At 39.7% G+C, this 14,598-nt stretch overlaps 1 protein-coding gene across 1 annotated transcript in view; it reads left to right on the plus strand.

Moving 5' to 3' along the window:
* Positions 1–274: 274 nt before the first annotated feature.
* The window catches only part of SLC26A4 (solute carrier family 26 (anion exchanger), member 4), a 67,938-nt gene continuing 53,614 nt past the window's right edge, over positions 275–14,598 (plus strand). The window contains exons 1-4 of the mRNA XM_006859352.1: positions 275–438; positions 1,883–2,022; positions 12,600–12,710; positions 14,007–14,182. Of these exons, the coding sequence (XP_006859414.1) occupies positions 275–438; positions 1,883–2,022; positions 12,600–12,710; positions 14,007–14,182 (591 nt within the window). The remainder of the gene's footprint in view (positions 439–1,882; positions 2,023–12,599; positions 12,711–14,006; positions 14,183–14,598) is intronic.

Below are 14,598 nucleotides of genomic sequence, written 5' to 3' on the forward strand. Positions count from 1 at the left end.
GCTCTCTGGAAGCCCCCAAGCGGGACTCACCCCGCAGGTTCAAGTCACGGGACCTGCAGGTCCTCAGGGGCCCCCTTGCAGGCGGGCCGGGAGTGCCCCGGGGCGGCGTGCAGCGATCGCCGACTGCGGCTGGGTGCCGCCCAGGCTCGCCGGGGTCGCCTCCGACGGGCGGGGCTGCTGAGGAGGGTCGCCTTCTCCTGCCCCTCCCTGTTCACCTCCGAGTCTTCTCCGGGCTCCATCTCCTCCCTCCTCGTCGTCCTCCACCTTGCAGGTCATGGCCGAGGCGCTCGGTTTGTCGGGACGGCTGCAGGTCCCCGAGTACAGCTGCAGCTACGTCGTGTCACGGCCGGTCTACAGCGAGCTCGCCTGGGAGCAGCAGCACGAGCGACGCCTTCAGGAGCGCAGGACCCTGCGGGAGCGCCTGGCCACCAGCTGCAGGTAGAGGCGCCAGCCGGACGCGCCGGAAATGTTGGGGGCGCTGTGTGTGTGTGTGTGTGGGGGGGGGGTTCCTCCGCAGGCCGGGTTCTTGGGGTGCTTTCCGTCCCAACACCATCCATCCTGGGCTCCATCATTCTCGGCCCTCGAAGCGGACTCGGGGAAACTTATTTTTAGGGAGGTTGAGTTCTGGGAGCCCCATTCCCCATTTCTTGTTTTTCCTCTCATGGGGAAACCTGCCGTGTGCCTGGGGATACCGCGGTCCCCCGCTGCCTTCTTGCGAAGGTCATGCTGAGGAGAGGGAATTGTCTCAAAAGACATGATGGACAAACCCATCACTTGCCCAGGGGTCCTTAAAACCCCCAAACGAATCGAAGCAGAATATTATTCCGATAGAAACATGGACTGAAGCTCTTAATTCATATCTATGAGGCAGCGTGTCTCAAGCCAAATGTGCCACCTGTAATTAGTTGTCACAGATAAAACTTAGAGAACAGTCAGCTTCTGCCAGGTTTTCTTTCTTTAACCTTTTTATTATGGAAGGTTTCAAACATGAATAAAAATAGACATAGTAGTATCACGAAACACTCCTTACCCATGTTTTTAACCCACAATCCAGCTTCAGCAGTGATCAAACTCACAATTAATCTCGTTTTATCTATCCCTGACTTGACCCACTCCTGTATTATTTTGAAACAAGTCCCAACAATTTTAATTTTTCTTCTGTACCGATTTCAGTATATATTTCTAAGGAATAACTTTTAATATAGACATAATTCTGCTATCACACCTAAAAAAAGTACTTAGCTTCATCAAATATTCAGTCATTCTTCAAATTTCCAATTGTCTCATAAATGTCAAAATTATTTGAATCAGGATCCAAATAAAATTCACCTGCTGTTAATTTGTCTTTTAAATCTCTTTCATCTATAGGCTGCCAAATTTAAACAATGCTAAGTAACAAGGTACAACAAGGTATACATTCATCATGTTAAGATTTCTGTAAAATCTGGCTCTGAGCTTGTGATGCCAAAATATACAAGTGTGTTTCTTTTCTTTTTTTTTTTAAAGAACAATAGTAATAAGGCGCCTAGGTTAGAAGTTTGAAAATTAATCTTCATTTAGAGACTCCACATTGATCAATTTGTGGCTGGACCAGAAAATGGGTTCTTGTGTAGGAGTATTTTCTCAGAGGATTAAAAAAGGTGGACAAGGGGAGGGGACACTTAATCCTGTGTTTTCAAGTACAGTTCATTTAAAAAGCTTGATATGAGAACAGTTCTTGGCAAAGGCATGGTAAGCACTTCAGTGTTGGTATTTTTCATGTAATTCTTATTCTTTTTTAAAAATATAGTTACAGATACAGAGTTCAGTTCATAACTTGGTGATTTGCATATGGTGGTGACCAAGATTGAATTGAAAACCCAATCTTCTTGCTTTTTGACAGTTGTTCAAGAAAGAGAGCCCTTCATGCAGTAAAGACTCTCCTGCCCATTTTGGAATGGCTCCCCAAATACCGAATCAAAGAATGGCTGCTTAGTGACATCATTTCAGGAGTTAGTACTGGACTAGTGGCTACACTGCAAGGTAAGTAGTGCTGAGCTTGCTCCCAAGGGACTGAGACTCAGCCTCCAGCAACAGTTATTACCTTTCCCTAGCTGCCATTAGGTCTGAACCAAATGCTTACTGTCCAGGCCTTCAGCTTTCTTCTAGAGTCCTTCTAGAGAAAAGAGAACATCACCTCTTTTCTCCTCTTCCCTACATATCTCTTCCTGGGAAAGCCTGATATGTCTCCAGCTGCATGATTCCAACTAGAGGCATATCATCTAAACAGTAGCTCCCAATTTTTAGTGGCCACAACACACAGTATTAGTCTTATTATTATACTTGTTACATCATGACCTGCATACTCATATGTAAGGTTTTTGTGAAGTAGTACTTACCCTCATCACAGGTATTTTCTATTCTGTTTTTTATTTTTTAATTATGATTCCCATTCCATTGTTATCAATATCAAGTCCATTTTAATTCATAGCAACTCTGGAGGACAGAGTACAACTGCTCCCTAGGGTTTCTGAGGCTGTAAATCTTATGGGAGCAGACAACTTCATCTTTCTCCCTCTGAGAGACTTGTGGGTTAAAGCTGCCGACCTTGTGTCTTAGTAATGACACAGCCTTTAAGTTATTTTGTATGCCACACATGGGTCTCAACCTCTAGTCTGGGCTAAAGAAAGGTATAGGAAGTATCTTGGCCCAGGTAACACATGGGTATCTTATTTAACCCCTCCTTTTTTATCCCTTTTCTTTTAAAAAATATCTATCAAGTGTCCCAGCATGGGTAGTTATTTTTATTTTGATTACTATTTTTGCTAGCTTATTACACTTTATTTCACTTTGGTTTTGATAGCATTCTTCTGATTAAAAGTGCTAACTGTAGAAAATATAGATAAAACATGTAGTTGAATGCAAATTATCTACCACATCTAATATAGGCAAAACTCTATTTAACATCTTTGGTATTTTCCTTGCTTGTGCCTGTGTATAAAGTTGGGATCACATATATGTAAGGATTTTTAAAAATTATTGTGGTAAAATATAAATAACAGAAAGTTTGCCATTTTAACCATTGTAAGTATACAATGAATGCCAGCCTACAGTCACAACACTGCATTTCTGTCATCCCTATCCATTTCCAGAAGTCTTTAAGTAGCTTCAAGAGAAACTCAGTATCCTTTCAGCTATAACTCCTTTTTGCCCCTTTCCCCAGTCCCTGGCAAGGGTCATTGTCTTTTGACACTGGCTTTCTACTATAATGTTTCCCTGAGCGTTTTAGAAATCATTTAGAGAGTTGGTACATAACAGCATGGGCATTCTCCTTTTCCCCGTATCTCCAGCATCTTTTGCTCCCCACCCCCTAGCTTACTAAAGCCCCTGATCATGAAAGCAGAAATATCATTTATTACAATTTTATGGAGCACCTAGTATGTTCCAGGAGTCCTGCTGTGGGGCTATTGGGTAAGCACTAGGCTGCTAGCCATGAGATCGGCTGTTCAGACCCACCGGTTGATCCTCAGAAACCCTATACAGGGTCTCTATGAGTTGGAACTGACTTAATGGCACTTAACAACAACAACAACAGTATGTTCCAGGCACTAGAAATGCTGGCATGAGTTAGGTACACCACCTGTTTTCAAGGAACTCATAGTCCACTGGGGATATGTTGTTGTTGTTAAGTGCCGTTGAGTCAATTCTGACCCATAGTGACCCTGTATAGGGTTTCCAAGGAGCAGCTGGTGAGCTTGAACCACCAGCCTTGCAGTTCAAATGACTTAGATAATTATAATTCAGCCTGCAAAGGGATTGCAAATGAGTCCACTTAACCTAGTCTTGGGGGGTAGGGAATGACTTTGTAAAAGTCGGATGTCAAAACTCAGGTTCCCTGAAGGAGAAATCTGAGTTTGTCAAGTGGTGGTAAATGAGGTGGGTTGGGATTTGTGTTGAAAAATGACTTGAAAGTAGAGCATTTCAGAAGTTAGTAATAAGAGTTGAGCAATCTTGTGAATCAAAACATGTTTGGAGCTCTCAAGATTACTTAGAACTGTCCAGGTAGTTCCTGAGGAGAAGAATAGTCCATGAATGGCTTTGAACCAGATCATTCAAGTTCAACCTACTGCTGAGGATTTGATCTTAATCCCAGATATACTGAATCAGAGTCTATATTTGAACCAGATTCCCAGGTGATTCCCAAATGATCAGAATGAACCGGTTTGAAGCTCTGACTCCATGACCTCAGAGTACAGCCTCACCGTGATCACCTATCTTTGCAATCTCCAAGGCAGATGGCAGAGAGAGAAGAAGGATGAGGGAAAATGAAGCCAAGTGCTCATGAGCACTACAGGCTCTAACAGCCTTTATGCGTCATGATCCTGTGGCTCCTGAGGGACAGAAACCATGCGTAATTCCTGTTTAGCCAATGCCTAGTACAGAGACTGGCACATAATAGATAACCTCATACGTTTTTAGTGAAGAGGATTCCTTCCTGATAAGGAGTCATCTTTGTTTATGACAGATGCTATTTCAAGCCTCTTGTCTACAAAGTTTTCATACAGTATCATATAATAATTAATTTTGTTTATAAAGTCACAGACTCTGTGCTAAATTCTCATTTAATCCTTAAAACACCCTGGAAGGTAAGTTCTTTTCAGTAAATGAGAAGTCTTGCCCAAAGTCACAAAGTGGCAAGTCTACTTCCTATGATCATCACTAATACACTTTGTAGTTCTTACTTTGTGGGTAATATGTTTTCCAGAAACATTGTCTCTATAAAGTTGTCTTTGTGAGGTGAATTTCTAGTAGGTTAACCTGCTGGCTTCATTCATTCATTCATTTAGTAAATATTTTTAGGCTAGTTCTGTATGTTAGGTATTTGTTGTTGTTGTTGAGTGCAGTCAAGTTGGTTCCAACCCATAGTGACCCTGTATAGGGTTTCTGAGGAGTGGTTGGTGTGCTTGAACTGCTGATCTTGAGGTTCAAACTGACCTTGTGTCCTAGTGCTTTATCCCATCAGGCACTATGATGGAATAAATATGATGCTTTCCTAGGGACTATTTTGGGGAGGGAGTCTTATTTTCACTTGAATGGTCAAGGAAGATCTTTCTGAGGAGGTGAAATTTACACAGCCTTATGATAAGCAGAAGGAACAAAGACCCTGAGGCTAAAAGGAATTTCATATTTTCAAGGGAAGAATGAAGAGAATTCTAGTGGGGGTGGAATGCAGTCAGAGGAGGATGGGTGAACAGATGAGATCAATTTAAGCAAGGCTGGGGACAGGGTGAGGCAAATGAGGCCCTCACTTAGGTAAACCCTTAAATTCTGCTCCCAAGCAGGATGTTTTCAAGGATTATCCATGTTGTACAGTGTTATCAAGACTTAATTTCTCTTTGTTGTTGTTGTTAAGTGCCATCAAGTCTATTCCGACCCATAGTGACCCTGAACAGGGTTTCCGAGGCTATAAATCTTAATGGGAACAGAATGCCTCATCTTTCTCCCACAGAGCAGCTGATAGTTTCGAACTGCTGACCTTGTGATTCGCAGCCCGATTTGTAACCACTATGCTACCAGAGCTCCTTTGTTGTTGTTGTTGTTAAGTGCCATCAAGTAGATTCCGACCCATAGCGACCCTGTATAGGGTTTCCAAGGAGCGGTTGTTGAGCTTGTACTGCCAACTTTGCAGTTCAAATGATATTCCATTGTACCCATATACACATTTTGTTTTTCCATTCATCTGTTGATGGACATTTAGGTTGTGTTTAGTTTTTAGCTACTGCTGAATAGTGTAATGAACTTTAATGTCCAGTTAATGCGCTGGACTGCAAAATCAGTTTGAATCGCAAGGCCGGTGGTTCAAGCTCACCAGTTGCTCCTCAGAAACCTTATACAGGGTCGCTATGGGTCGGAACCGACATGACAGCACTTTAACAACAACAACTGCTTTCATGTATTTTGTTTATGTGAGAGGACTTCAAAAAGTTTATGGAAAAATTTATTATCTTTCAATTGTATTTATCCACCAACTTTTTGAAGTCCCCTTAACTATCTAGAGGCATGCAGGTGTAGAGCTGTAGGATAAGTAGTGCACTGCTAACTAATAAAAGACTGGAAATTCAAACACGCCAGCCACTCCTGAGAAACCCTAGACAGGATTGCCACGAGTCAGAACTGACGTAACAGCACTTAACAACAATTGTATATCTAGAAATTGAATTTTGGGTCAAATGACAGTTCTGGAGTCTGAAGGTGGCACAAATGATTAAATGCAGGTTGGGGATTAGAACCCACTTAGAGTATCTCAAAAGAAAGGGCTGATGATCTACTTCTGATAGATAGTCATGAAAATCTCTGTGGAGTGCAGTTCTAGTCTGAAACACATGGGAGTTGCCATGAATTGAGTTGACTCAAAGGAAACTGGTGTTTTGTTGTTGTTGTTGTTGTTGAAGAACTGGCAAAATGTTTCCCACAAGAGCTGTAACATTTTGCATTTTCACCAGTAATAGAAAAAGTTTCCAGTTTTTCCTCATTTGTTATTTTCCTTTTGAATCTTAGCCATCCTGGTTTAGATTTGTATCTCCCTACTGATGTGGTGCTGTAGGATAAGCACTGGACCTCAAGGTCGGTGTGAACTGTAAGGTCAGTGTTTCAAACTCACCAGCCGCTGTTCAGAAACCCTATACAGGGTCACTTTGAGTTGGAACCGATTTGATGGCACTTAACAACAACAACAACAACAAAGGGGAACACAGTGGCTCTGTAAAATCAACACTGAACTATGAACTTCAGGTTGGTGGTTCGAGCCAACCAGCTGCACTGAGGAAGAAAGATGAGGCTTTCTACTCCCACAAAGATTTACAGCCTTAGAAACCCAATACATGGTTGCTGAGTCGGCACTTAACAACAATAATGGCTAGTGATACTGAGAAACTTTTCATGTGTTTGTGGTTGACCAGTTGTATATCTATTAAAATAGTTTGCCTGTCTTTTGATTGGGTTGCTTATCTTTTCATTGTTAAGTTATAAAAATTCTTTATATACTCTGGGTATCAAACACTTATCTGATATATGAGGCGGCTTCAAAAAAAACGTTCATGGAAAAATAAAGTGAAGAAATAATACACTTTTTCCATAAGGTTTTTGAAGCTCCTCTCTTCAAAAAATCGCCCAGTCTGTAGATTAACTCTTCACGTTATTGTTAAAATCATTAGCTGACACTTGGCTGTTAAAATCTTTAGTTGAAAAAAGTTCAAAATTTGGGTGAAGTCGAGTTCATCTAGTTTGTCTTTTGTGCCTGTGTCTTTGATGTCGTATCTAATAGAGTCTTTTTTGATAACATGTGTAAGATGAGTCTTGTTCAGTCAGAGTTTGGGTGGAGAAGGAGATGGGCAGTTTGAGAAGAGTAAGGGAGGAACATTACTGCTGCAGTAGTTTAGTGCTTGGTTGCTAAAGAGAAGATCAACAGTTCAAACCCACGCTGGAAAAAAAGGTTGTAATTTACTTCCATAAAGATTTGTGTTAAGTGCTGGTGGGTTTCAGTCGTCCACCTTGTAGTTCACAGTCCATTGCTGATGCTACAGTGCCACACCAGGAGTCCCCGATTTGCTACCTTGGAAACTGTATGAAAGAGTTCTACTCTATTTTATAGGTTTGCTATGGATTGGAATTTGAATTGACAGTGGTGGGTTTGGTTTTTGGTAAGGGAGGTTTGAGAGTTGGTCTCAGAGAAAGGAAAATCACATTCATGAAGAAATATAATCGGATTATCAGGCAGTGCTGAGTGCCCATTGGGGGCTTGTGATCACAAGTTTTAAGTGAAGCTTTTAGCTCAAATGTTGATGTCTCCAGTTTTGTTGATTTAACTGCTCAAAGGCTATCATGGGAAAGGTGGATGTTTGGGATCAGCTAAATTGAGGTTTTACCAGACAAGAAAAGGGAGGAAGAGAAAGAGAAAGAATCAAGGGGGTTAAGTGTATTTACAAAATTCCATGGAATCTGAGCTGGACAGAAGAGTGCTGATGATGATAGCGAGAAAGTGGATCAGTTGATAGATTAGAAGCAGGGGTGGAGCACCCAATAAGCAAGGTAAACACAGTGTTACTTATGCTTACTTACTAAAGTTCAGTATAGATTAGTAAGTAAGCACAAGTAAGCCCGTGTTTATCTTGCTTATTGGGTAATCCACCTCTAGACAGATGCCAGCCTTAAATAGAAGCAGAATCTTTGATGTGGTGAAAAAATGTGAAATTGTTCACTTCAGATTATTAAGTAAACACAACTAAACCCAGTTTACCTTGTTTATTGGGTAATCTGACACTGATTAGAAGCCTCATGAGGACAAAGAAATGTTATGATAAGGATTCTGGAGTACAGGGCTAGAGGGATTGGGACCATAGCTGCTGGGAACTTCAAGGTCAAGTAACATAACACAGTCCACAGAGATAATATTCTACATCCAGAGGCACTCACACGGCTATGCCAAGAAATTTAGAAGAAAACTATCTGACCAACTGATTGGAAGAGATCCATATGTGTGCCCAATCCAAAGAGAGGTAACCCAACAGAATGCGGAAATCATCAGACAATATCTTTGATAGCCCATGCGAGTAAATTTTTACTACAGGTAATACAGAAATGGCTGCAACCACAAATTGACAGAGAATTTCCAGAAGTTCAAGCTGGATTCAGAAGAGGCTGTGGAATGAGGGATATCATTGCTGATGTCCGATGGGTCTTGGCTGAAAGCATAAAATACCAGGAATATGTTTACATGTGCTTTATTGACTACACAAAGGCTTTCGATTGTGTGGATCATGACAAGCTATGGACAACATTGCCAAGTATGAGTATTCCAGAACACAATTGTGCTTATGAGGAATCTGTACATGGACCAAGAAGCAGTTGTTTGAACAGATCATAGGAACACTGAATGGTTTAAAATTAAGAAAGGTGTGTGACAGGGTTGTATTTTTTCACCATATATAGTCAACCTGTATGCTTAACAAATAATCTGAGAAGTTGGGTTATATGAAGAAATACATGGCATCAGGATTGAAGGAAGACTTATTAACAGCCTGAGATATGCAGATGATACAACCTTGCTTGCTGAAAGTGAAGAGGACTTAAAATACTTACTGATGAAGATTAAAGAGCACAGCCCTCAATATGGATTGCATCTCAATGTAAAGAAAACAAAAATCCTCACCACTGGACCAATAAACAACATTCTTATCAATGGAGAAAAGATTGAAGTTGTCAAGGACTTCATTCTTCTTGGATCAACCATCAGCATTCATGGAAGCATCAGTCAGGAAATCAAATGACATATTGCATTAGGCAAATCTGCTGCACAAGACCTTTTTAAAGTGTTGACAAGCAAAGATATCAGCTTGAGGACTAAGGTGCACCTGACCAAAACAGTGGTATTTTCAATAACCTCATATGCATGTGAAAGCTGGACATAGAAGAATTGATGCATTTGAGTTATGGTGTTGGAGGAGACTGTTGAAAGTTCCATGGGCTTCCAAAAGGACCAACAGATCTGTGTTGGAAGAAGTGCAGCCAGAGTGCTCCTTGGAGGCCAGAATGGCCAAACTTCATTTCTCATACTTTGGGCATATAGTGAGGAGGAACCAGTCACTGGAGAAGGATATCATGTTTGGTAAGGTGGAGGGTCAGAGAAAAAGAGGAAGACCCCAACGAGATGGATTGGCAAAGTTGCAGCATCAATGGGCTCCAAGTGTAGCAACAGCTGTGAAGTTGGCCTAGGACTGGGCAGTGTTTTGTCCTGTTGTGTATAGGGTTTGCTATCAGTCAGTATCAACTTGATGGCACCTAACAACAACAACAATACTTTGTTGAATAAAGTGGGGTCTTAAAAGCTCACTTATGTTGCAGCTTTAGGTCTCTCCTTGTCTAGAGGAAAGAGGAGTGGAAAAATCAAAGATACATGAACACAACCCAGTGGACTAATGGACTATGTGAAACTCAATCTAGATGATGCCCAACTACCACTTACAATTGCTCTGAAAGAGATCACATTACAAGGTCCTGGATAGAGTGGGAGGAAAATGTGGAAAAAAACTCAGATCTTAAGACAGGGCTTACTGGTTGAATAGAGACGATATAACACCCAAAAACTATGGCCCTTAGCCACTCCTGAGGTCTGGAAATGAACTCACAATCCCATGACTCAATTTCAGCAACAATACCACTAGAGGTAGGCCACCTTAGAATAATCAACTATTTGAGATCAAAAGAGCAGTACTTACTCAAGACAGAGAGTTCAAAATGGTTAGGAAAGAAGGAGGAATGGAAATATGGAACAAGATAAATGATACTACATTGTAGGTAGTGCAATCAATGACATTAAACAAAATGTGTATGGATTGTTGAGTGGGAAATTAACTGTTACATGTAAATAATTCCATTCACAATAGAAAGCTTAAAAAAGTAAAAAAACAGGGATTCAGCAGCCTTAGCTGGGGAGAGTCTGAGAATGGTACAGTTTCTGGTGATGAGGGGGCACAGGATATAACATGTGCTGGACAGCTAAACAGTGGAAGAAGAACTCATCAGAGGCAACAGGCTCGTTACTCAGAAAAACTAGGGTGCTGCTAAGGATCGTGATATCTTTCTTACTTTTGTTATCTAAAAAAATTCTCAACATGCAGCAAAAGCAACACTTTTAGTGCTGTAGGGAATCTGCTCTTTACTTTCTAGTTTTGCTTTTTAGATGTTTCCAAATGTTTAATAGCATCAGCTTTATTGGAATATGTCACAATTTTATACATTATGTGTATTAACCCATAGGTTGCATAGTTTAGCTTTCTTTACAAATTGTATGATTTCAAAATTGTTGTACCAAGTTCCCATAGAATAAAGATGCCTGCAGTTATTTGAATAGCATTTGTACCTAAATGGAACATTCTATGAAGAACTGAAAAAGTCCCTATTTTTCAGGCATGTAAGAATTACAGAGCTCTGTTTAGGGAAATGGAAATGAAGCAAGTTAATAGGACAAAAGGGCTGTCCTATTTTGCTGCTCCTTTCTTTGTGTGTGAAGTCTCCTTTCTAGTCCATGTCTTGAAGCTATCAATAATTGAGATTGATTGTTTTAACTTCTATATTCAAAAAACATTTTAAAAATGTTGAAATGACAAATATTTTGTTATATATGTTTACCCCAATAAAAACAATCGCACTAGTAATACATGTTTCTAGAATTCGAACTCTATAAGGGCAAGGGCTTTGTTTTTTTCTTTCCTGTATCCACAAAGCCTAGAACAGTGCCTGACACATGCTAGATGCATAATCAACAGTTGTTGAATGAATGACTGTTTATTGTAGAAAGCTAGAAAATACATATAATGAGCCTCCAGAAATTAAATGTCTCCTAAGGTCCTATCATGTAGATAACCCATTAATACTTTGGGAAACAGTCTACTAGACAAAAATATATACCTACATAAAAAAACATGAAAAGATGTCTAGGAATGACTAGCACCAAATTCAGGTTAATGGTTGCCTTCAGAGAATGAAGGAAGAAGGGGTATGTGAGGAGAAAGATTGAATGGAGAATTGCAACTGTAATAGCCATTATTTTTATCTTAAGCTGGATGGTGGAGACATAGCATTTATTAGATTGTCTTTTTGTGTTTCTAAACAGGTGAATTTTGTATTAAAAATCTTTCTGCATTTCTCATTCATAAAATATACAGGTTTGCTTTTACAAAAGTAATGCGTACTTACCCCAGTTTGAAATGTTGCTTTTTTTTGTTTACCTCTTTCCCCTTTACTTCCCTGCTCTTCACATCAGTCGATGTACTTCGATACATCCCATCATTTTCATTTCATAGAATTGCAGTGTGTGAAGCTTAATTAATTTAATCACTTGTCTATTTTGGGACATTCATTCAAGAAATAATTTTTGAATGTCTGTGGGCCAGAACATTTATGGTGTTAACACTTTAAAAATGTATTATAAACTTAATCTTTTATTAATGACTCTCAGATTGGAAGGCTTGGTTTTCTCTTACTTGGTTGCCTGAGGTGTGGGGAGATAAATACAGAGTAAGATGTAGCTGCCTACCTATGAAGCAGTTAGCCAAGAGGAAAAGAATATGCTATCATCTTCTAACCCCGCGTACACCAGAATCTTGCAATTTCTTTCTAGAGTCAGAGGCTGCTGGGATAGCCCAGTGGAGGAGCTGGTCTCCTTCACCAGGGTAGAGAGCTGTCTTGCCTGGTGTTAGGTAAAATTGTCTTATGTTTTCTTTGCCTGGAACAAAAAGGGAGGAAAGGTGGGGCAATAAGGCCTGCGTCCCTGGAACACAGAGTAACACTAAACTCAACTGTCTGTTGTACAAAATTGGTTTGATCAGTGATTTACTGAATTGCTAATCAGTTGAATCCATTCATTTGAGCAAGTACTCATGTAGCTGAATCATATCCTCTGTATCCTATCCTAACTACAGACTGCACCCAAAATAAGGAGCCCACTCAAGACAGGCTGATGCATTAGAGTTGTCAATGGAAGCTTTTAATGAAAAGGCCTTTCTTTGTGCAGAAATACTCCATTACTTTTGTGACTTTAATTGTCTTGGATGTACTTTCAGGCATGGCATACGCTTTACTAGCTGCAGTTCCTGTTGGATTTGGTCTCTACTCGGCTTTTTTCCCTATTCTGACATATTTTATCTTTGGAACATCAAGACACATCTCAGTTGGTAATTATAAGCTTTGACTACAATTGCATTTGTTTATGCTTAAAGTACTTTGGCTCAATTATGTGGATATTATGCTTTCATGATTTTGTCAATGTTTTCCAGGGGATTAGGACTTCAGTGCTTGCCTGCTTTTCCTATCCAGTGATGCAGTGGTTCTTCATAATTTTCAAAATGCTCTGGTTTAGGTTAACTGTATACTTAATTAAAAAAAAAAAAAAAAGAATGTGAAAACAATAGCCTGTCCTCGAATTTTGGAATGTTTTCATTAAAAAAAAAAACAAAAACTTCACAAGATTTTACTCCATATTTAAAAAGTGTTCCTTTTCAAAATATGAAATGAGAGGGCAAAAAGCCTCCAAGAGGTTTTTGGACCTGTTGTTCTACTACATTAACTTAATATATACTAGCTTATGTTCATCTAAATGTGTATTCATGTCTCCTTAGAAAACATATTTATTTTACATCACTGGTGGTGGAATACTGGCAAAGTCTTACCAAAACAGTTTAGAAGCTAAACATGGCTTTCATTCTTGGTATGACTCAAAATAGGTTTATTTCCTGCTGTTCCTAAAATTTTAATTCTGTTTTGTTAGGATGTTCTAGTAAATGAATGTTTTATTTTATTCTGTAACATTGATATTTATACAAGAGGTAATTTCCCTCCTACATCCTTTTACTGGTTAGATGCCTACCTGAATGATCCTCTTGAAACTCAAATACAAGCATTCACTCCTTGCCCAACCCATATCCTTGTCTTTAATTCTATCTTGGCCCTGCATTCTAGCAGGTTTCCTTGTCTGTAGAAAGAGATCAGCAATTGTTTGTTGACTAAAAGGACTTCCTCACCCTGGGGAGTCAATCAGTATCAAATGCTTATCTAGGTGAGAAACAAGTTGTTGTTAAGTCTAGTCGTTTCCCACCCATAGCGACACTGTACAGGGTTTCCGAGGCTGTAAATCTTTACGGGAGCAGAACGCCTCATCTTTCTCCCGCGGAACAGAGAAACATAGAAGCTGTTTTTTTCTGTGGTTTTGCTACATGTTTAAACAGTCCATACTACTGGGTCTAGGTGCTGACTCCTCCCAACCATACAGCCCTCCATGATTGTTTAAGCACAAGATCCTCATCATGGATAAAAAGATCAGTAGCAAATTGAGAAGTTGCTAGACTAAAATGTTTTTTAACCTAATCCCATCATAGATGCAAGAGTCAGATTGAAGAAGGCAGGCTATTCTCAATTGTTAACCATCTGTGATTAATACTTGATTAATTAATAGATACTTTTTCCCTCCCTAGGACCTTTTCCAGTGGTCAGTTTAATGGTAGGATCTGTTGTTCTGAACATGGCCCCTGATGAACAATTTATCAGTAATGAGACGACGGTAAATACTACGATGATAGATTTTGAAGCTAGAGATAAAGCACGAGTATTGATTGCCAGCACCCTTACTCTTTTGGTTGGAATTATACAGGTAATGGACTTATAAGTAAAATGTAGCGTGATGTGATTTTTATTCGAAAGAACTAACTGAAGAACATGTGGATTTACTGAAACTCTTAAAAGCAAAAACAAAGCTATTTACTGGAACCCAAAGTTATTTTCTAAATTATATTGTTTTAGATCAGACACTAAAACAGTCAGCAGATCACACATTATTAAGGTTCACTTATCATCAGACAGAAAACAAAAAACAAAAAAAAAAAAGCAAAACAAACAGAAAAATTCTTGGTGATTCAAATGGGGATGGGAGAAGAAAAATTCTTGTATTCAAGAATCCAAAAAGAACAAAGTGTTCTTGTGAGCAAAGCCATGGGACCTGAAAGTCAAACACACTACAAGATATTTGCTTTTCTTAGGACAGAGCTAAAAATACTAGATATTGTACAT

The sequence above is a fragment of the Chrysochloris asiatica genome, unplaced genomic scaffold, assembly GCF_000296735.1.
Source record: "Chrysochloris asiatica unplaced genomic scaffold, ChrAsi1.0 scaffold00032, whole genome shotgun sequence".
In the NCBI taxonomy this organism is placed as follows: Eukaryota; Metazoa; Chordata; class Mammalia; order Afrosoricida; family Chrysochloridae; genus Chrysochloris; species Chrysochloris asiatica.